The sequence below is a fragment of the Drosophila nasuta genome, chromosome 3, assembly GCF_023558535.2.
Source record: "Drosophila nasuta strain 15112-1781.00 chromosome 3, ASM2355853v1, whole genome shotgun sequence".
NCBI classification, from domain to species: Eukaryota; Metazoa; Arthropoda; class Insecta; order Diptera; family Drosophilidae; genus Drosophila; species Drosophila nasuta.
The window spans coordinates 14,364,825-14,385,225 of record NC_083457.1 but is presented as its reverse complement, the minus strand read 5'-3'; the positions used below and the strand labels follow the sequence as shown (position 1 = coordinate 14,385,225).

Below are 20,401 nucleotides of genomic sequence, written 5' to 3'. Positions count from 1 at the left end.
ACTTAACAACCTACCCCCCTATTAGAGCCCTATTTGATTCTTATACTAATATTTTGTTCAATTTTCGGTCAAATTAGTTACTTAGAGAACGTGTGGTGAATCGGTCGACTTTTTATCCTAAGATTCCGTTAAGAAGATATTAAGGTTAACCAGAAATTATATAATTTTAAAAACACTGTGAAACATGTGAAAATGAGTAATACCTCTAATTTTATTGTGGCATAAACTTACACAAATAATTGAAATAAGTGATAGTTCCTTAAATGTGTTATAATAACTATTCTTTTACTTCTTTACTGAAATGGTTTTCCCTACTATCTTAGATGACTTTCTTCAGCGTTGATTTAACCTCTGATCAGAAAGCACATCGCTCGGACAGCCAAAAGTGGCCTTGGTATGGAGCCCCCATTTTTTGTGCAATTTGGTTCGCAATCTTCTATGCGGCAGTGATACCAAGTTTCTTTTCCTATCCCAAAATGTTGTATGTGCGTGACGAGGCCAATCACCCCGATGAGTTTATCGGTGAGCGAGCCATGCATCTGCTTGCCGAGTATTCGGCAATAGGCAACAAAATGGTAGGCTCTGAGAACAATGAGGTGCACACCGTAAACTTCATAAAGCGGGAAGTGGAAAAGATTGTGGAACAGTCTCGCACCGATCTCTATGACTTTGAGTGGGAGGTGCAGTATGCTTCTGGTGGCTTCTATTTGTGGAATGTGGCCACCAGCTATGCCAACGTGTCCAATATTGTGGTCAGAATCAGCAGAAAAGATTCACCCAACGATAATTATTTACTGGTAAATTCGCACTTCGATTCTGAGGTGAAGACACCAGCTGCTGGTGATGATGGCGTTATGGTCGTCATTATGTTGGAAACTTTACGTGTCATTTCACTCTCGGATCGGCCACTCGATCATCCAGTGGTGTTTCTCTTCAACGGTGCTGAGGAGTCAAATTTGCGGGGTTCACATGGCTTCATTACAAGCCACAGATGGGCAAAGAATTGCAAGTAAGTGAATATTTATACCCATTGTACAAAAGGGGAAAAAGGCAGGAAAAGTATATAACTGGCTGACTCCATAAAGTATATATTGGGAGTATTAGTGTTTCCGTGTACCAAATAATTCTTAATTAATTTAATAATTTTTAGGAATATAAATATCTACAAAATACTTTAAATTAACGTACCGACAATATACAGATATATATACCAAACGTTATATTTGGTATATCGCAATACTACTACACTCAGAATATTTGATAGATATGGGTAGTGATATGGGTAGTGATAATTGAAAATTTTGTTGGTAATCATTAAATGATTTGTTTTTACATTTGATTGCAACAAGTCGTATTCATGCTTATTGTCTGTCGTTAAAATGTTTTAAATTGATAATCCACAAATAAAAAGATTAGAAAAAATAAAAATTAAACAAAAATTATTTTAAATTCCTTATTTATTATAGAGCGCTCATCAATCTGGACTCTACAGGATCGGGCGGCAGGGAAGTGCTATTCCAAACGGGACCAAATCACCCATGGCTCATGAACTACTATCAGAAGCACGCACCGCATCCTTTCTCCGTCACCCTCGCTGAGGAGTTGTTCCAGAATAACTTTATACCCTCTGACACGGACTTTCGAATCTTCCGAGACTTTGGTAACGTGCCCGGCTTAGACATGGCCCATGCCCTCAACGGCTATGTGTATCACACTAAGTTCGACAACTTTAAGAATCTGGCACCAGGCACATACCAATCGACGGGTGAGAATGTCTTGGCGCTAACCTGGGCACTGGCCAACGCACCCGAATTGGATGACACTGCTGCCCATGAGGAAGGACATGCGGTTTTCTTCGACTACCTCGGCTGGTTCATGGTCGTCTACACCGAAGCTGCGAGCATTGCCATAAATACGGTTGTATCTGTGGTTGCTCTCATTGCGATTTGCATTTCCATCTACTTCATGACCAAGCAGAATGATTCGGATGCTCCCAAAGCCATCGTCCTTCGATTTTGTGTTATCTTCCTCGTACAGTTGGGCGCTGTGATCATTGCCTGGGGACTGACCTTAATCGTGGCAGTCTTTATGCATGCCGTTGGCTTAAGTGAATCTTGGTATTATGGCATTTGGATGACATTCGGACTGTACTTCTGCCCATTCTTCTTTGGCTTGGGACTGTTGCCAGCCTTCTACATTCAGTGGACGAAGCACAAAACGAACATGAAGCTCAATGACACGATTGCTTGCTTCATGCATGCCCATTGCATCCTGATTGTCCTCGTCTGTGTGATCCTCATGTGCATGGGCGTACGATCCGCCTTCTTTCCCATGTTTGGATTGTTCTTCTACACCATCTCAGTGCTACTGCAGCTAATCTTCAAGCTCATCTTTAAGAGTAAGTAAAAAGACTCTTCCTTAATTTGATATACTGATCTCTCATTGAGCGCTTTTCAGAACGATTCTTCATGAGCGTTCACCTGTTGTGTCAGCTGGCGCCTTTCCTCTTCTACACCTTTTTGAACTACGAGTTTCTGCTGGTTTTCGTGCCCATGCAGGGACGTGATGGTCCCGACAGCAAACCCGACATGCTCCTGGCTCTGTTTATTGGCCTTATGACGATGCATTTCGCTGGCTTCATTGTAGGTTTGATCACCAAAAAAATATTTTAAATATACTGACAATATTTTCATCACCCTTTTCAGATACCAATTCTGTTCAAGTTCCGTAAATCGAAGATCTTTATTTCAATGTTTGGCGTCATAACCATCATATTCATCATCCTGGCCGCCACTCCAGCTGGCTTTCCTTTTAAGGCGGAGGTTGCTACTCAGAGATATTATGTGCTGGTAGAGTATTTTATTCTTATTATTGAAAATTTGTATTAAATCAATATATTTTATTAAGCACACTGAACGAGTGCTACACAATGAGGATAGTACGACAACTCGAGAGTCTGGATTTTATATTCAACCCGTGGACACTCGGTACTCCGAACTTTATGATACAACATTAAAGGACGTGGAACCCGAAAGCTGGCTCACAAACAACTGTGCCTCGGAACCTTATTGTGGATTACCGCTTTACAACGGACGTTGGCTGAATTGGAAGTAAGTTAAGATGCAGCACAAGAAAGTCGAATGTACTGATCCTTTTTCCGCATTTTTCAGGGATAGTGCACTCTGGATATACAGCACTGCCCCAGTGTTTCCAGTGACTACAGAGCTAACAGACGTCTCGAAGCAGTCCATAAGTGCTACGAGGAAACGTTACGAGTACAATATAAAGTCGGGCGATCGTATTGTGATCTTCATTGATCCCAAGTCAAATGTAAAAATCACCAATTGGTCCGTGGATGATACTGTCTTGTTGGATGGGCGTTCGCCTCCCTACTTTATAAACCATGTATCCTCCATGGTCACGACACCCTTCAACTTCTGGCTTGAGTTTGAGCATGATGCTGAAAATACAGATGGACCTTACTTCAAGATGTCAGTGATCGTTCATTTCCTCTATCACCCAGAGTACTACACATCAGACTTTAAGGATTTCCTGGACACATTCCCAGACTGGTCGTATACAACTGATTGGTTGGCCTCTTACGAGAGCTGGGTATTTTAGAAATGAATAAACAAACAGCTATTGTGACTTAATAAATAAATTTAAAATATATATTTTTAATACAAATTCATTAATTGTAATTTTGTTTTGGATTTTCGCAATAGTTGTAATTTATAATTCTAGATCATTAATACAATAAAATGACATGTGCTTTTTGTGTTAGATAAAACACTTTGTTCGATCGATAAAAAATCTCTGCACTGAGAATGAAACATTTAACAACAGTTCAGTCCAGATATCATGGCAAACCTACTCAAAATATGAGTACTGAGTGAATAGTGGATACTGGGAAGTGAGTGGTAATATCAAATGTCAAACATTTGCGGAAGCTCTTAGAGCTGCCAACTGGTGTAGGAACCAATCCAGCCGTTCACATGTGCCCAAGATGGAAACTTGGCCAGGAACTCTCGGTAATCCTCCTCTATATACATGTCATCGTGTATTCTGTGACCCATTACGGCCATTCTGAATGTAGATCCCGACCAATCGGGACTCTCACGCTGCAAGAGTAAATAAAATAACTATCTTAAATCACAAAGGTCTTAAGCTAAGGTCTTACCTCAAATTCCAGATTGAAGCGCAATGGCGTGGGATCTAATGCATATGACCAATAGATGTAGTGAGGCGGCGGCAAACCCATATCTAATGGCTCCCTTGTGAATGTCCAGTCAACCAGCTTGGCGTCATCCAATGGCTGAATGAATATGCTTGTGTGATCCGGTCCAGTGATCTCTAAAGTGAATATTATATTGGTATCCGAAGTGCTCTCCTTGCTAATGATTGTCAACTCGGGCATATAGTATTTGTTGGGCTCAGGACCAGGTATCCAGAAGCCATTTGGCCTGTGAAGTTAATTGAGAAATATTGGTAAGAACAAGTACGAATGCTACAAGCAAATCTGCTCGACTGTAAGATACCCGCTATCCATTTTGAATAAAGAAAACTGTGCCATATTATTCCTTAAAAATACCAAATTAATATGCCCAAAAATACAAAATTATACCGAGTACCAATTGGTATATTTATATAGTATTGTATTCAACTATAGGCGGTTTTTCCATATTAGATAATTTTTAAATAACTTTTAAAATATTTATTTGATTGAAACCATATATTCAGGAATCATAAATACTATAATTATTATTGTGAGTACCAAAAATCTTGCTATTCGAATTCTTTATTTCGATTAGCAGGGGCGGACAAGGTCGTGGATTAATCTAAAGCAAACTTGATCTGCGTTCAACAATTCAACAATTATTGTAATACGGGTAGCGGTTATAAAAATGATTCGTTTTGGGAATCTTTTTACTCACATTGCCTTCACCCAGCGTGTGCTGTAAAGGGGGAATCCGCACATGATTTCCGTATCGCATTCACTTCGATTCGCTCGGCTGTATTCGGTATTCTCGAAAAGAATGTTGTCCAGTGATTTGGGATGACGATCCACAGGCATCACGTAATAACCAGAATCCGTGTGATTCACTGAGGCGGCAGCGTCTCCATTGTGGAAAGTACGTGCAGTGTGCTTCAGTTAGAAAAAGAATACATTGAGGAATGAAGTCTATAAAAATCGCAATTGTAAACTTACCACAGAGAAGAATCGCTGCACTGCTGTCTTTTCCACATAAGGGAAACCGACTGGCGTGGCAGCCAAGATGATGAAGATCACTGTGCAGACACCAAACAGTGAGATGATGGTCTTTGATTTGCGGAACAGGCAAAGTAAGGGCACTAAGAATGGCGACAACAAGAGACAAAACACCGCTGTGTAGCCTCCAATCAATAATTCGGGATTTGAACTACTCTCGCGTCCTTGCATTGGAGTGAAGACAATGTAGAAAGCATAGCAACAATAGGCGTAGAACATGAAGGGCAGGATTTGGCAAATGCAATGGGGAATCAGCCACAAGAAGTCTGAAAAGAATGTTGATGGAGAAAAGTAAGAATACAAAAGAATACCAAATTATATTGAGATATATTATAGATTTTAATCCTATACCATAGCATACATTTACTGAGTTGAACGGATAACTTCCGTTACAAAATTGGTAATCTTAAAACACTATTAAGCTTGAAAATATATTTGTGAAATGCTACCTCTTTTAAAACTTGTGTTAACCACAAAAAAGAATAGCATTATCGGGCTTAAGCGAAGCAGCAAATACTTACTTGTTTTATGGGCACATGTGGCCATGTTGATGAGCACGGAGATCGTGTAAAAGCAAATACAGATGAGCAAAATGAAGGCGGAGCGAACATTGTAGCAGAGCATAACTACCATGAGCAAAGTCAGGATCAGGCAATGCGAATGCATCAACAATTGAATGCCATATCCCAAAGGTAGGCCATGCTGTAATAATAATTTAATCGTTAGTAATTATTAATAAAACTATTAATTATAGAAATAACTAACCTCCTTTGTGCGACTAAAGTAAATGGCCGGCAAAATTCCGAGGCCAAAGAACATGGGGCAGAAGTACAAGCCAAAGATCATCCACGTTTGTGAGAACCAGGACATTGACAAACCAACAGCGTCCAGGAAAAATGCTATGGCAATGGCCAAGCCCATACTGAGAACAACGCCGCACAATTGAATCGCAGCCAAGATGCCAAACTTGGCAAAGATGCGACGTCTAAACATGCCCGTATTGCTGGCCATGCTCCAAATGTAGGCTACAATTGTAATGGGAACTAGAGCGCAAATACAAATGTTGATAATGAAACCGACATCTTCTGGATAATAGATGAAAAACCAGCCCAGCACATCGAAGAAGATCATGTGACCTTCGGCGTATTTCTGTAAATAAATTGAGTTTGTCTCTACCATTCCAATTTAAGCGCTTTATTATCGAACTCACTGCAGGATCTTCCAATTCAGGCGCATTGCCCAATGCCTTGACTATGGCCAACAGATTGTCACCAGTTAATTGATAAGTACGTCTTGGTATAATATTAAAACGATCGAATTTTGTATGGTATACATAACCGTTGGAAACATGCGCCATATCGAGACCTTGATGGAAAAGAGAAAGTTTAGAATGCAGATCGCATTGGGATTCGTCTCTTAATTACCGGGAATTTTGCCAAAGTCACGGAAAATGCGATAATCGGTTTCTGAAGGAATGAAACCATTCTGAAACAGTTCCTCGCCAATAGTTGAGGCAAAAGGATGAGCTGCGTGATTTCCATAGTACTGCAAAGAGAAAGCATTTTATTAGTTAAACTAATTGTTTGTCAAATATATCTAGACTACCTTCATTAGCCAGGGGTGATCGGGTCCAGACTGAAAGAGAATCTCTCGCCCACCACTTCCAGCTGAATCCAGATTAACTACAGCACTGTGCAATGAAATATTAAATTAGATTATGATTGCAGTAAGCTGTAAATGGGGGAACTTACCGAACATTGGGTGCCCAAGGATGTTGGGTAATAAACGCATGGGAACCCTGCAATGGATTCTCCTCGGCGCCATTGAAGAGAAAGATGAGCGAATAGGTGAGTGGGGTTTCATGCTTGGTTATCACACGCAGCACTTCCAACATGATGACACACATCATGCCCGAGTCTCCAGCTCCTGAGCTGCCAGGCACGGAGTCAAAGTGGCTATTGATCAACAGAGCTGCCGAGCTGGTGGCATTTTTGGGTGAGACTTTGACCACAACATTCTGCACACTCTGATACACATTCACCATAGACCAGAGCAGATAATTGCCAGAGGCAATCTGCACATCCTTCTCAATATCATACAGATCATCGCGAGAGTCATCAATGATATCGCTGATCTCGCTGAGAAGAAACTGAACAGCAACTTGCTCATTTGCCGCACTGCCCACAACTTTGGGTCCAATCTTTGTCAGTTTGAGCAATGTGCTCTCGGCACGTTCACCAATAAATTGTCCCGGTTGGCTCAGTTCATCATCGAGAGTCTTAAGCGGGGGCATGCTATGGAAACTGGGCATCACAACCAAATAGTACAGCAGAAACCAGAAGGCGACAAAGAGAGGTGCCCAATACCAGCCGATTTTGCTGCGATTGTAGATGATCTTCATGTTCTCATATTTGGAATTCATATTGTCGCTGCAAGTGAATAAAAAATATTGAAATGAATCGCAGTGAAATGAAGTTTCCCCCTCTCACAGCTAGTCACTGAACCCAAGCTAATTGAATTGATTCACTAATGACCACAGTCATCCACAATCACAATCACATTCACATCCCCCATCATTTTCATTATCGAGAGAGTTAACACGCATGAGTTTTGGTGGCGGAAGCGAGTCAGGCCACCACACACATTGCCTAAAATAATTGAGCTGACTGATAAGAGATAAGTGGAGCAACTCCCTTCTTCACCCCCCCACGCAGCACAAAAACATGTGTGAAACATTGCAATCAAGTGGCTCAGCGCCACACTTCATGTATAGATTAATGTCATTCTGTGAATCAATCACAAGTACTCTCTATATATTCATTAGAACACGCAATCTACTGTCGGACAAAATCCGAAATGGATTATCATGTCATTTGATTCCCTAGAATACTATATTTTAATATCAATCATCGGCAATAGCAGCATGTCAATTTGTTTCGAGATAACATGTAGAAAGCTAACCTTGTTTTCAGTTAAAGTGTCATAACAAAAATTACACGAATTCAGCAGAAATTAATTGGTGTTATTTTTCACCTCATTTTTCTCATATTTTGTCATAGTTTATTTAAGAATCGTCATCAGCGCAAATTGCTGATCTCAGAGCAACATGTGTTGGACCAAAAACGTCAAAGAAAATTCGATTTTCAAACGGATACCGGACGATTAGCTCATAAACACAAATTACCAAGCAAAACAAATAGGAAGAATATAGTAAAAACAATGCAGAATAACAAATGAAATCAAATGAAATGAACAAAAACAAAATTGCATATTCACTCACTGCCGAAATTAACATTGGCGGGACACATTTGTACATTTGGACGCAACATTTTTGTTTTTATTTATAGCAACTTGGCCCATAATATTTTTGTTTAATGATCTGCCGTTTATATGACTTATTTGTGCATTTGAGAATGAAACAAATAATTTCAAAGTATGTTCTTGAATACACAAGTAAATACCCTGTAAAAGGCATTTAAATCATTTGCGCTTCATCAACAGACATATTTGGTAGACATAACCTAATGTTTGTACCTTTTCTGTCCAGTGCAAGGCTGACAAAAGGCTCACTGCTACACAACTGCAATTGCACATACATTTAGTACCTTGTTGCTCACTAACACAGTCCTATTATAACCTTATTGTTGTGCCCCTTTTTGCCCTGAGCAAGGCCGACAAAAGCTCGCTGCTACACAATCACACATGCTATAAGCAGAAGCAGTTGAAACTGTGCGAAATGAAAAGCCCCTGAAGTGCAAATGGGTTTCAACGTGGTGGAATATAAATACAAATAGAACAATGTTTACGCTAAAAAATTTAATGAGACGCAACGCTAAAAAATAAACATAATAATGTATACCTAGTGCCAAATGGTTGCAGACGAGCCGAAAACAGAAAAAGAAACAAGAGTAAATGGTTCAGTGTGAGAGTGAAATAAAATTTCGCATTTGCGGCTAATGATTAAAGTGCATGCGGAATGCAATTGGGGTCCCTTCGACATCGACCCATTTCCAGCAATGCGTCGCGTGACCCCCAAAGGCCAGGGACTTCGACTCCGGCATCGACAACGATGGGGCGATTAAAAGACCGACGGAGACGTGTTAAAAACAAATTCGCATTAATGAGAGACAATCGGGGTGTGTGTGTAAGTAAGTGGAGCAGCAGAAGTCGAGGCAGTTGCAATTCTCGCATACGAGTGTATGTAGTTGTAATTATTCACTGTTTGTGGATGGGGACGACGTGTCGTTAATCGATTTAGCATGCAAGTGCCTTAATCAGTTGGCGCTGCAGCGGTTATTATTTTTATTTTCCATAAATAACAAAGTCGGTTTTTGTATGAGTGTGTGGCATTGTGAGTTTGTCTGGGGCCACGCCCACGCCACGCCAGTTGAATAAAATAAACAAAAGCAAACTGAAATCTCTCCTACTTGTGTGTGGGGAGAGCTAAAGAAAATGCTATTTAAAGAGTATCTAAATGGGAAGAAAATCCAAATAGCCGACGAGGCGTCGGCAATCAAGTGTGACAACACCAGCAACACAGCAATGCCACATCTACATCTACATCCACATCCACATCCACAGTCAGAGTCACAGTCGCAGCATTTGTTTTGGTTTTGGTTTCGAAGCTGTTGTGAAGCGGAAAGAGCAGCCCAATCAAAGTATCTGTCAGATACAGCTACAGCTAGAGCTGCAGCAACATTAGCAGATACATGTGCGACATGCGGCAAGGGTCGCGCACAATAGAAAGTCAATAACCTGACTCTTGACGCTGCAGCAACGCAGCAACTTGCCACACACAACACAAGACGCAGACGAGGTAAAGGAAGTTGCGGCTGCCGTTGCCGTTGCTGCGCCTGTTGCTGTTGCAGTTGTTGTTGCTGTTGCTGTTGCTGTCTCTGTTGCTTTTGCCGTTGCGGTTGCCGTTGCTTTGTTGATTGGAAACCAAGAACTTGCCGCACGGCGTCGTCTGGAGGGCACCACAAGAAGCCAAACAAAGTGTTATAAATTCGAGTATTCGTACACTCACTGCAGAAGACACTGAAGAAGAACGTTCTTCCGTAATATGCACTCACAATTTTGAATTCTTCTCACACAAATTGGCCACTATCCACACACAGTTTTCTGGGCACAAGACTTGCCGAAAATAAACGCGAATAAAGTTTTTATTTTCTTGTTTTTTTTTGGGCTCTTTGCTTATATAAAAATGCGATGACAAAATGATCGAACGCGGTCAACAGCAAAAGGCAGCAACATGTGCCATCAGCTGACACGAGACGAGTCGAGACGAGACGAGATCGAGACACGAACAACCAATAAACACAACCACAACTGTCGCCTTCGACGGTCGGCGATCGTCTGGTCGGACACAGAGCGCTGCAGCAGGAGACGTGAGAGCAAAATGAAAAGAGCACAAAAGAGCAAAGACTCAGAGGCAAGAGCATCAACACGATCAACATGCGAGCGAATGAGAACTTGTTGCGACGCAGCGAACTCACTTGCCACTGTTCTTCTCCACGATGTTGCCGTTGTTGTTGCAACCACCACACTTGACACACCGCGAAAACATCGAATACGCTTAATCCGAAATCCTGTTGAATGGTTGTTCAAACCACTTAGCTGAATTTAGCCACCGTTTTGCCACCGTGTCCTCAACGTATACCGGCCGTAGGTCTACTAAAACATTAGCCAACTGCCAGTAGCAATTTTATAGCAAACTCCCGAATTGATGGATTTGCTGTGGTTAAGCCATAATTCACGGTCCGGCTGTGAGCTTATCATACGCCTACAAAATTGGACCCACTATCGCATTAGCAGCATTATAAACAGCAAAGAGAACCGACGCAGCACACAACACATTGATACGAGGGTAATTCCATAAGTGCTATCGAAAATATTTACAATATCTTAATCGCCTGTGGAAAGCTACACCGATAATTACCATAATATAATAAGCTAGGTGTAGACGATATAATTTAAGATGTCTACATTTTATATTAATATCAAACTAAGTGGTTCGTAATAAATCTACTTAGCTTATACTTAATAAAACTACTTATCTTAATATCATAAATAGCGTTATCCAAATAGTAAAATTTATTTTATAACAAAGCAATGAAAGGCTTCAATCATTAGTAAACCTAACTTAACATAACTTAACTTTTTAGAAGTGATTTTAATGGTAGGACTATAAAAGATGTTCATAGTTTAGCTTACAATTAAGCTTAAAGTTAAGGCGTGCTATAATATTATATGTTACACAAGTAACTTCTCCATCTATAGTACAGAGTATTTCATCTATATATTTAGCAACAATTCCAATGAAATGTTTTAATGGAAAACCAACAGCTTATTTCAACCAGCACCAACCTACATCTTTATATCATTAATGTAAGAGAGGTATGGAATTTATTTAAATGCAGGGTTTTAGTTTAATGTTTTAACCTATAACTTATTACGTTTATTGTTTTATCTTTTTGTAGTTCAACAGTATTTCTTAAGGTTTTTCAGTTTTAAGCTTAATCCACTTTGAAAACTTGTTGCTCCCCTCGACGGGGCTTGGCTCAAAGGTACGGGTGTAGATTGTAGTTTATCTGTCGGAGTAAAGGGACGTGCAAATCCTTATCAAATGGAATCGCAAATACTACTTCCATAGATACAGACCGATAAGCCTGTGACTTCACTAATAATTAGCCATAATTGCTGCCATAATTGATAAGTATTTAGAGATTAATTCTCGAATGTTTTGGATTAAGGTGCAAGTCAAATTTCTCTTTGATTTCTAGTGCTCACATTCGACAACAGTGAGACAGTACTATGTGCAGATAAATATGTACACTCACTCACTAAAAATATACCCCCATTCAACAATTAGCATCATGGCAACACGTGTTGACCACACTCTCGTTTTGTGGCACCGAAAATATTTTTACCATATCAAAATTCACATCGAAACATTGTTGATATTTTTAGTCACGAATTTGGAAAATTAAAAAAAAAAAATTTTCTTTTGTTTACTTGTTGTGCACATTATCGCTGAATACTCCGCCTTCAATTAGATCGGATCGTTGTTAATTAACGATTATCTGATATCTTTAGCAACCCATAAACTTAAGTATGGGTAATCGACTTTATGCTTATAGTTACAATTCCTTATTATTATACTGATAGCTCTAAACCAATAAAAGCTTCTCTATATATCGCAATATTAAGCTAAGTTTTATAGATTTATAGGGAATCTTCGAGTTCAGATGGATTTCCTCAAGCATTCCTGATGAAAAGCATCATTCATATATATAAAGTACTTGTATATATACTCGAATATCGAAGAGCTTAATATCCCACTCGAGAGCCATTGAGATTATGGCATACTTGGAGGTCTTAACGGCGAGAATTGGCTGACAAGTGCATTTCCTCAGAAGATTGTTGATATTTTAGGAACCATATTATCTGTAAATGGCAGAACAGGCTCCAATAAATCTTCTCAACAAGCCAATTTAATAGTGCTTCAATGTTAATGATTTTATAGTGAGCTGATAAACTTTTAATTGTGTTTTTGTTCTTAATGAATATTTCATAGTAATAGCCGATAAATATTGATTTCTATTAAAATGATGTTCCGAAATAGTATAACTATTCTAATTTGGCACAATTTTCGCATTTAATCTTGCTTCCAAATATGGAAAAATGTTTTTGGGTAATTTCTCAGTTTCGGTTGTCGAGCAGTGGAGCGCGAAAATGCGATTCCGAGAAATAACATAGTAATAGTAGTTGACATAATTTTTTCGGATGGGCAGCACAGCAAACGAGTCAATTTCCCAGCACTCGGTGCATTCAAGCGGCAACAAAAAAACAAAAATGGGAAAATGAACAAGTGTATGCAAAAGCACAAAACACACACACAGACACAGCCAGAGACAGAGACACACAGTAATGCTAACAAAATGTTATTTAAATGTAAACAATTTGTTAATCAAGCAAAATCAAAGTAACTCGATGCTTGATGCTCCCCAAGCCCAATCGAGAATTTGCAAAAAAAAAGAAAAAAGAAAAAGAGAAGAGCAATAGAGACAAACGATGTGACAAACAAAAGAATGCAATGACACACAAACTGAAATGGGGAATCAACAAAACGACGCAGAAATTAATTAGTTAACTCTGTAGAGAAACATTACATTACAAAACCAAAGAGAGTGAGACAAGTGACATAGGCAGCCAGGCACAACAGTTGCCTAGTATCTTTGTCTGGGTTGGGGCTCGGGTTTGGCTCTGGATTGAAGTGGATGCCACAGACACTTAGTCAGTCATCGAGTGAGTGGGAGAGGCATCGGTACGCGTTGCCTAGAAATACCTTCTACACATATTCATAGCCCCCACAGACGTTGTTATTCGCGATTCGTTCGTTATTCAGTTATTAGATAAATATACGAGTAAACGCGTAAACTTCTGAGGCTCAATGCCGCCGTCAAGTAAACGGGCGTAAAAGTGTGTTTTTTTGCCCAAAGAGAATATCAGAATTTCTTCATCATAAAGATAAAACTGGTGGAGAAACAAAGTCAAAGTGCTATAACCATAGTTGACGCACATTAAAAGTGCGACTACCATACAGGTGTATGAATACTACCGGAGCAATAAGTGTGCGATAATAACATCCAATAAGACAAAAATCTAGCTACGTTCCCCTGCTGACGACTCGCGGGGTACAATAATTGCCCGTGTTTATCGCATCACCATTAGTTAGATATTGAATTCCTTCGATAACTCTTTTGCACCCAATTAGTATCGAGACCTCGACGTGTAGTTATATTTGAGCAGCGATCCACGCAAAGTTAGTCCTCATTTGTAAAGTTTAAGTGGCGGTTGCAAGTCGTCTTCGATCTTCGATCGGTCGGGCACAAATCAAAATCAAAACCTAACCTGCTAGTGCTGTGAAGTGCTTTAAAAAGTGTAATTTTTATTCAGCAGACACTTTTAACATGGGTGTATGTATTACAATTAATTAAAGCAATTCTTAGAATTGAACTAACATTTCATAGTTAACATTTAAAAAACAATTTACGAAAATTATATAAAAACTACAATTTTATAAATATTACGATAATTGCATATCAAGGATAATTGCCTTAAATTGTATATAAATTGAAAAATACAGTTAATGCGATATGAATCTTTTTCGGAAATACATAATTTTTGGAACATCCTTTTTATTTAAATATGAATATTTACACTAATTGAACTGACAAAACTATTGAATGATCGATTTGTATTATATGAAAAGTTTGTGATAAACATTGAAACGTTGATACAACGCAGCAGTATCATTTATTAGCTCAGCAAAAATATTGTACAATCATGATAACTGTCACTTTTTAGTTCGCCTTCTTAAAAAAAATGAATAAAACCTAAAAAACCTAAAAACCATTTAAAATTAAACTGCAAATTTTTTTTCAACACTTTTTTGTAAAAAAATATATATTTGAAAGTGTTTAAAGAAAAAATATTAAGTGCTTATTTTTATGTTAAGGATTGGTGTGCAATTTCCGATATTATACTTTTAATATCAGGGTTTTATTTACAACACCTACTTTCTATTATGAATTAAGGGAAAAATCTCTTGTCCAGAAATGCATTGTAGAGAAATTATTATTCCAAGGGAGTGTTCACTTAAATTGGTCAAAATTACGCTGTTCTTATGAAAAGTTACCGCTAAAAGAAATATCCGTCTAATGAAAATCTCCGCTAAAAAGAATTATCAGTGTATATAAATTTCACAAAATTAAATAATTCAATTTAGTATATGTATATTAATTTCACAAGATACTACACTTGAAGATTATTTGAATGGAAAATAATGTGTTACGTTATCAATTTTATAAGTATTTGCAATAATTTCATTGTCAATTTGTTATCAATATATAATATAAATTGCAACCACTTAAATGCAATAATTAAAAACAAAGTATATTGTAAATTAAGTCATATTAATATTGAATTGTGATATGTTGATTTAACAATACTACAAATTTGTAAATTAATTGAAAGACAAAAAGTATATAAAATAAAATATAGAATAATATAATCACAGATCGATTATATTTGGTACATAAAATCAGAGACAAAAATTAGTCATATCCGAAAATTAGTCATATTCCTAATATAAAAACTGTCTAGTCCTTTTGTTATCGAAAATCATAGAAAAAAACAAAAGTGATTAAGATTATCGGGGTTCCTAGGATTCCTAATTAGAAGTCGTCGAAAGAGCAATCTATGCTTTCATATCGCTCAAAATAAATTTGGTTTACTCAGGCGGCACTTAAGTGCTTAAGCACGTTTCGGACGTGTGCTTGATCCTAATTGACTTATCGCCTCAATACAAATCGGTCAGCGACTAATCGAGAATATATGGCTAATCATTGTATTATTAGATAACGTGAAACAATGCGAATAGCTGCGCTTATGGCAAATAGATCAAAGACACCGATCGCCAATCGATTTGCTAATTTTGTTCGCTGACTTTTTTTTCCTTCTAATGTTTGGTGACTGATTGTTAGCCAAGCAGCTTATCGATTTATTGCAACAACTACATAGAATGCAAAAAGTATTCCCGATTCTTATCCAAGAGCTTAGTCCACACGCCAGTGAATCACTGACAGAACTGACGCGTGTTCAGAGCTGAGTTTGGATTTCAATGTCAGGCATTATTCCGCCATCGATTAAATGACAAAATTCCGTTTGGTTTATTTTTCTTTTTTGCAAAATAACCGCTTATCGTTGTGGCAATATACACTGTGCAATAACAACTCGATTCACTTCCTGGGGGGCCCAATAAGTGTGTTTATCGACGCGGGCATAATTAATAAATAATTTACCTAGGCATGTGCACATACCCAGCCCATATAGTAATCGAATGGCCGGACAATGGACAGTCATGTATGTAAAGGTAATTAGCCCGGCCATTTCTCCCTGATTAGCCCTGACATTGGCTCATTGTGAGCAATCAGTGTGCGATGTCCCCTCTTTTAACTTGACTTCTGATTAGATATCAACTGACTCGACTGGACTGCACGATTGTCGGCAATCGTTGCTCGGCCATAAAACAGTGCTATAATTATAGTTAATTGACCACTTCTCATTTAGTAATAAGCAATAATCGTTAAAATATTTCCCCTTTTTTCACTTTCTTTCACTCGTGTAGTTCAACTCCAAGTATCACATCGAGGTGGACTTCGAGGTGCCCAAGAAACTGCAATGGTACTATGCACCCCCCTTCTTTGGTTTCTGGTTTATCCTCTACTTGTCCGTGGTCAACACCCAAGTCAATCACATGCCCAGGGGACTCACACGCAGCGAGGAGTCATCGCATCCGGGTGCCTTCATAGCTCAGCGTGCCGAGGACACGCTCATTGAGCTAACACGCATTGGACCTCGCGTAGTGGGAAGTGTAGCCAATGAGGTGACCACTGTACAGTTCCTCCGAGATGAGGTGGCCAAGGTGGCGGCCGAGGCTAACGAACGCTTCGAGCTGGAAGTTGATGTGCAACAGGCGTCGGGCGCCTACGTCCATTGGACCATGGTGAACATGTATCAGGGCATACAGAATGTGGTCGTCAAGCTGAGTGAGAAGGGCAGCACCAGCGAGAACTATCTGCTGATTAATAGCCATTACGATTCTGTGCCTGCCAGTCCGGGTGCTGGCGATGATGGCTCCATGGTGGCCACCATGCTGGAAGTGATGCGCGTGATTGCCAAGTCCGATGACCCGCTGGCCCATCCCATTGTCTTTCTGTTCAATGGCGCCGAGGAGAATCCGTTGCAGGCATCCCACGCCTTCATCACGCAGCACAAATGGGCAAAGAACTGCAAGTGGGTAGACAGTATATCAAGCTAATCTTTCCTTTACTTAAATATATTACACCATTGTCACTCGCAGAGCACTCATCAATCTGGACTCTGCTGGCAGTGGTGGTCGTGAAATCCTATTTCAATCGGGTCCCAATCATCCTTGGTTAATGAAATACTATCGCCAAGTACCGCATCCGTTTGCCACCACCTTAGGCGAGGAAATCTTTCAAGCTGGTTACATTCCATCCGACACGGACTTTCGCATCTTTCGGGATTATGGCGGTGTTCCTGGCCTGGACATGGCCTACATATTCAATGGCTATGTCTATCACACCAAGTACGATCGAGTTAATGTCTTTCCGCGCTCATCCTTCCAGCACACTGGCGACAATGTGCTCTCTTTAGCCAAGTCTTTGGCCAACGCACCTGAAATGGATGACCCTGAGGTAAGTACCAGATAAGAGACTTGAGAGGAGCAATCTCTATTTATAACTGATTGCAGGCTCATGCCGAAGGTCACAATGTGTTCTATGACTTTCTGGGCTGGTTCATGATTTTCTACACAGAGACCACAAGTGTTATAATCAACTCGGTTATAGGTGCTATTGCTCTGTTGGCAATTGTCATCTCCCTATACTTTATGTCGTTGCGATCGGGTTGCAGCCTGGTAGGTGTCTTGACTCGTTTTGGCATCGTATTGGGTATACAGTTGGTATCCTTGGCGTTGGCCTTGGGTCTGGCGGTGCTTGTGGCTGTCTTCATGGATGGCGTAGATCGTTCGTTGAGTTGGTTTACGCATATGTGGCTCATCATTGGTCTGTACGGATTCCCCATTATTTTTGGCATGAGCATTCTACCCTCACTTTATTTGGAAAAGACGAAAAAAGATCTGCTAAGTCTAGGATTTCGAGTGCAGCTCTTCATGCATTCCCATTGCATTTGCCTGATCATATTGCTGATCGCACTGACAGCCATGGGCATACGATCAGCCTGCTTCCTGATGATCTGCGTGTTCTTCGATATTATCGCACTCATTGTCAATCTGGTGACCAAATGGCATCGCAAAGGTAGGTGGTAATTTTGACTGATGTAAGCTGAACTTTATTTCATAAACTTTTCTTTTTTGCATAGCCTATTTGTTTGCCATTGCCGTCATGGTCTGCCAGGTATTGCCATTTGTCTATTTCACCTACATCCTGACAGCATTTTTAATGACTATCGTCCCCATGCTGGGACGTTCGGGTGCCTCATCGAACCCGGACATGGGCATAGCTCTGGCTACTTGGTTCTTTTCGCTAATATTTTCGGGTTTCCTTGTGAGTACTATATCTACTATATGTAAAGTTAGTTTTATTAAAAAGCATTTATTATAGGTGCCACTCATCATGTTCTTCCGCAAAACTAGAACCATAGTTTTGTGCTTCTTTGCTGGCACCATTTTGTTCATTATCATTGCGGTAACAAACGTGGGATTCCCGTTCCAGCCTAAGACTTCAGCACAACGCTATGCCGTGATAGTGAGTTTTAACTTTAAAAGTAAGTTTTAAATCTGCCAATAACTAAACATTTCAAAATCTTTCCTTCAGCATGCTCATCGTGTGCTTCACAATGCTGATGGCACAACTAGGACTGATGAGAGCGGCATTTATATTTATCCTCAGGATCGACGTATCAATATTGCTGAAGGTTTGCACTTAATCATATTTTCTTTAATCATAACAATTTAATTATTCTCTTTCACTTAGATGAGATCAAAGCCTTTGGAGACACACACAAAGTCAGTGAATATTGTGACGAGGAAATGTTTTGCGGCATGCCACTTTACAACCATCGTTGGAGTAAGGCTCGGGAGTACAGCTTGTGGATACCGATAAGTGCGAAGCCACAGATTCCCACTGAGTATCCTAGTCTAATTCTACAGGATGTCGAAGAGCTAGAAGAGTCAACTCAGAGACGTTTCAACTTTTCATTAACTGGACCCGATCATATGACCATTTTTGTCAATGTCAAAAACGATGCTAAGCTACTGGATTGGTCCTTCAATGATACACTACTTAAGGAGAATGAAGCTCCGCCACATTTTATCTACTTTTCATATGGACTCGATAGCAGTGCACTCGAGTTTACCATCGATGTTGAGGTTTGTATACAATATCATCATAGTTTGTGCTCTATGTTAATAGAAATTTTTACTTTTTTAGAAGACAACATCATCGTTTGACACACCCACCTTGGAGATTGGCATAGGCGGCCATTGGGTGCATCATGAATCTATGAGATCGCAGAGTTTTAGCGACCACATCGACAGCTTCCCTTCCTATGCATATGTTCAGGCCTGGGTGGGCACTTACGAGAGTTGGTATTTCTAAGGGGACGAGTGGTAGAAATTAAGCTAAATAATGTATAATAAAATATTATTTATATACTAATTGTAGTGCCTAAGTTGTTGTACGATTATAAAACCATTACCCAATTAACTGTAATATACTTTTATAGAATCTGATAAATAAATCAATTTAGTTATTTACGAACTTTACTTATTATTTATCCTATATTTATTATACCGCAATAAAGCTTAAAGCTAATTATATAGAGAGAGAATAATACGTACACAGAAAAAAACGTGCTAAAATCAAGAATAAAATATTGTTTTTATTCTTAAATCAAAATAAAAATTCTACACAAATTCTAGATTGTCCAATCTTGCCCAATCAAGAAGGCAAAGTCTTAAATCAAGATCAAAAGTTATAAAATAGAGATTGTTTGAAACAAAATAAGAATAATTGCTTTTCTCTTTTATATAGATAGAGTTTTAGGTTGAATATTTAACTGTCTTATCTCAAAGAGAAGAATTCCAGATCCTTTTCGAAAACATTTTTCAGATAGCATAATTTCGGGGGCTCGGCTTCACAAGAAATTTGCTTTTCAATCGCAGTCAAATAAACGCGATTAGGTTCATCGTAAAATACACAAAGTATTTTGATAATTTGTTAATATTATGAATATGAATATATAATCGCCATTTTGAAACGTGATAATGATTAGTCAAAGTAGTTATTCTGCTTTATCGAGTGAGCGATAAGAATATAGTACTTAAATATCTCAAGCGCTTGGCGACAACTAAGCAAATTTCGCATTAAGCCCTATACTCATCAGTAACACAAGCGCTTACTAATTTATTGTTACGTAGTAAATTCGAGAAGCGTGTTCCTAATTCATAAAATAATAAAATAATAAAACAATTGTAAATGCTGATAATAACCAATTATATTGGTATATCCCTGAGCTGCGTTT

General features: G+C 39.1%; 3 protein-coding genes across 10 annotated transcripts; 2 read left to right on the top strand and 1 right to left on the bottom strand.

Annotated features, from left to right (window-relative positions):
• Window positions 1-89: 89 nt before the first annotated feature.
• LOC132789256 (endoplasmic reticulum metallopeptidase 1-like) lies at window positions 90-3,651 on the top strand. The gene is made up of 7 exons (XM_060797151.1): window positions 90-144; window positions 324-1,009; window positions 1,467-2,398; window positions 2,458-2,642; window positions 2,706-2,849; window positions 2,908-3,110; window positions 3,171-3,651. The coding sequence occupies exons 2-7, from the start codon at window positions 324-326 to the stop codon at window positions 3,619-3,621; spliced, it is 2,601 nt and encodes an 866-aa protein (XP_060653134.1). The 5' UTR covers window positions 90-144; the 3' UTR covers window positions 3,622-3,651.
• A 49-nt stretch (window positions 3,652-3,700) lies between these two features.
• On the bottom strand, window positions 3,701-10,854 carry LOC132789255 (endoplasmic reticulum metallopeptidase 1). Of its 3 annotated transcripts, none has more exons than XM_060797147.1 (11): window positions 10,765-10,854; window positions 7,021-7,698; window positions 6,875-6,959; window positions 6,694-6,814; window positions 6,480-6,634; window positions 6,035-6,418; window positions 5,791-5,971; window positions 5,210-5,535; window positions 4,935-5,146; window positions 4,181-4,463; window positions 3,701-4,121 (listed from the first exon to the last, which is right to left on the bottom strand). In XM_060797147.1, the coding sequence occupies exons 1-11, from the start codon at window positions 10,833-10,835 to the stop codon at window positions 3,954-3,956; spliced, it is 2,664 nt and encodes an 887-aa protein (XP_060653130.1). In that variant the 5' UTR covers window positions 10,836-10,854; the 3' UTR covers window positions 3,701-3,953. The 3 variants fall into 3 exon arrangements, with proteins under 3 accessions (XP_060653130.1, XP_060653133.1, XP_060653131.1); XM_060797150.1 differs by lacking the exon at window positions 10,765-10,854 and adding an exon at window positions 10,296-10,630; XM_060797148.1 differs by lacking the exon at window positions 10,765-10,854 and adding an exon at window positions 10,342-10,629.
• Window positions 9,114-19,619, top strand: LOC132789253 (endoplasmic reticulum metallopeptidase 1). Of its 6 annotated transcripts, none has more exons than XM_060797142.1 (9): window positions 9,114-9,413; window positions 16,461-17,128; window positions 17,196-17,553; window positions 17,610-18,174; window positions 18,239-18,423; window positions 18,481-18,624; window positions 18,694-18,793; window positions 18,853-19,247; window positions 19,312-19,619. In XM_060797142.1, exons 1-9 carry the CDS (start codon window positions 9,246-9,248, stop codon window positions 19,474-19,476), a joined length of 2,748 nt encoding a protein of 915 aa, XP_060653125.1. In that variant the 5' UTR covers window positions 9,114-9,245; the 3' UTR covers window positions 19,477-19,619. The 6 variants fall into 6 exon arrangements, with proteins under 6 accessions (XP_060653125.1, XP_060653124.1, XP_060653126.1 ...); XM_060797141.1 differs by having other exon boundaries at window positions 9,120-9,413; window positions 19,309-19,617; XM_060797143.1 differs by lacking the exon at window positions 9,114-9,413 and adding an exon at window positions 10,903-11,135 and having other exon boundaries at window positions 19,309-19,618.
• The last annotated feature ends 782 nt before the right edge of the window (window positions 19,620-20,401 follow it).

Excerpts from the sequence above, each read along its gene's own strand:
- LOC132789253 (XM_060797141.1), top strand. The coding sequence starts at position 9,246 with ATGCAATTGGGGTCCCTTCGACATCGACCCATTTCCAGCAATGCGTCG. Across the intron at positions 17,554-17,609 it reads CTGAAATGGATGACCCTGAG|GCTCATGCCGAAGGTCACAA; the intron begins GTAAGTACCAGA and ends AACTGATTGCAG. Across the intron at positions 18,794-18,852 it reads ACGTATCAATATTGCTGAAG|ATGAGATCAAAGCCTTTGGA; the intron begins GTTTGCACTTAA and ends TCTTTCACTTAG.
- LOC132789256 (XM_060797151.1), top strand. The coding sequence starts at position 324 with ATGACTTTCTTCAGCGTTGATTTAACCTCTGATCAGAAAGCACATCGC. Across the intron at positions 2,399-2,457 it reads CTTCAAGCTCATCTTTAAGA|AACGATTCTTCATGAGCGTT; the intron begins GTAAGTAAAAAG and ends AGCGCTTTTCAG. Across the intron at positions 2,850-2,907 it reads CTCAGAGATATTATGTGCTG|CACACTGAACGAGTGCTACA; the intron begins GTAGAGTATTTT and ends TATTTTATTAAG.
- LOC132789255 (XM_060797147.1), bottom strand. The coding sequence starts at position 10,835 with ATGTTTTCGCGGTGTGTCAAGTGTGGTGGTTGCAACAACAACGGCAAC. Across the intron at positions 6,635-6,693 it reads TGACTTTGGCAAAATTCCCG|GTCTCGATATGGCGCATGTT; the intron begins GTAATTAAGAGA and ends TTTTCCATCAAG. Across the intron at positions 6,419-6,479 it reads CTGAATTGGAAGATCCTGCA|AAATACGCCGAAGGTCACAT; the intron begins GTGAGTTCGATA and ends ATTTATTTACAG.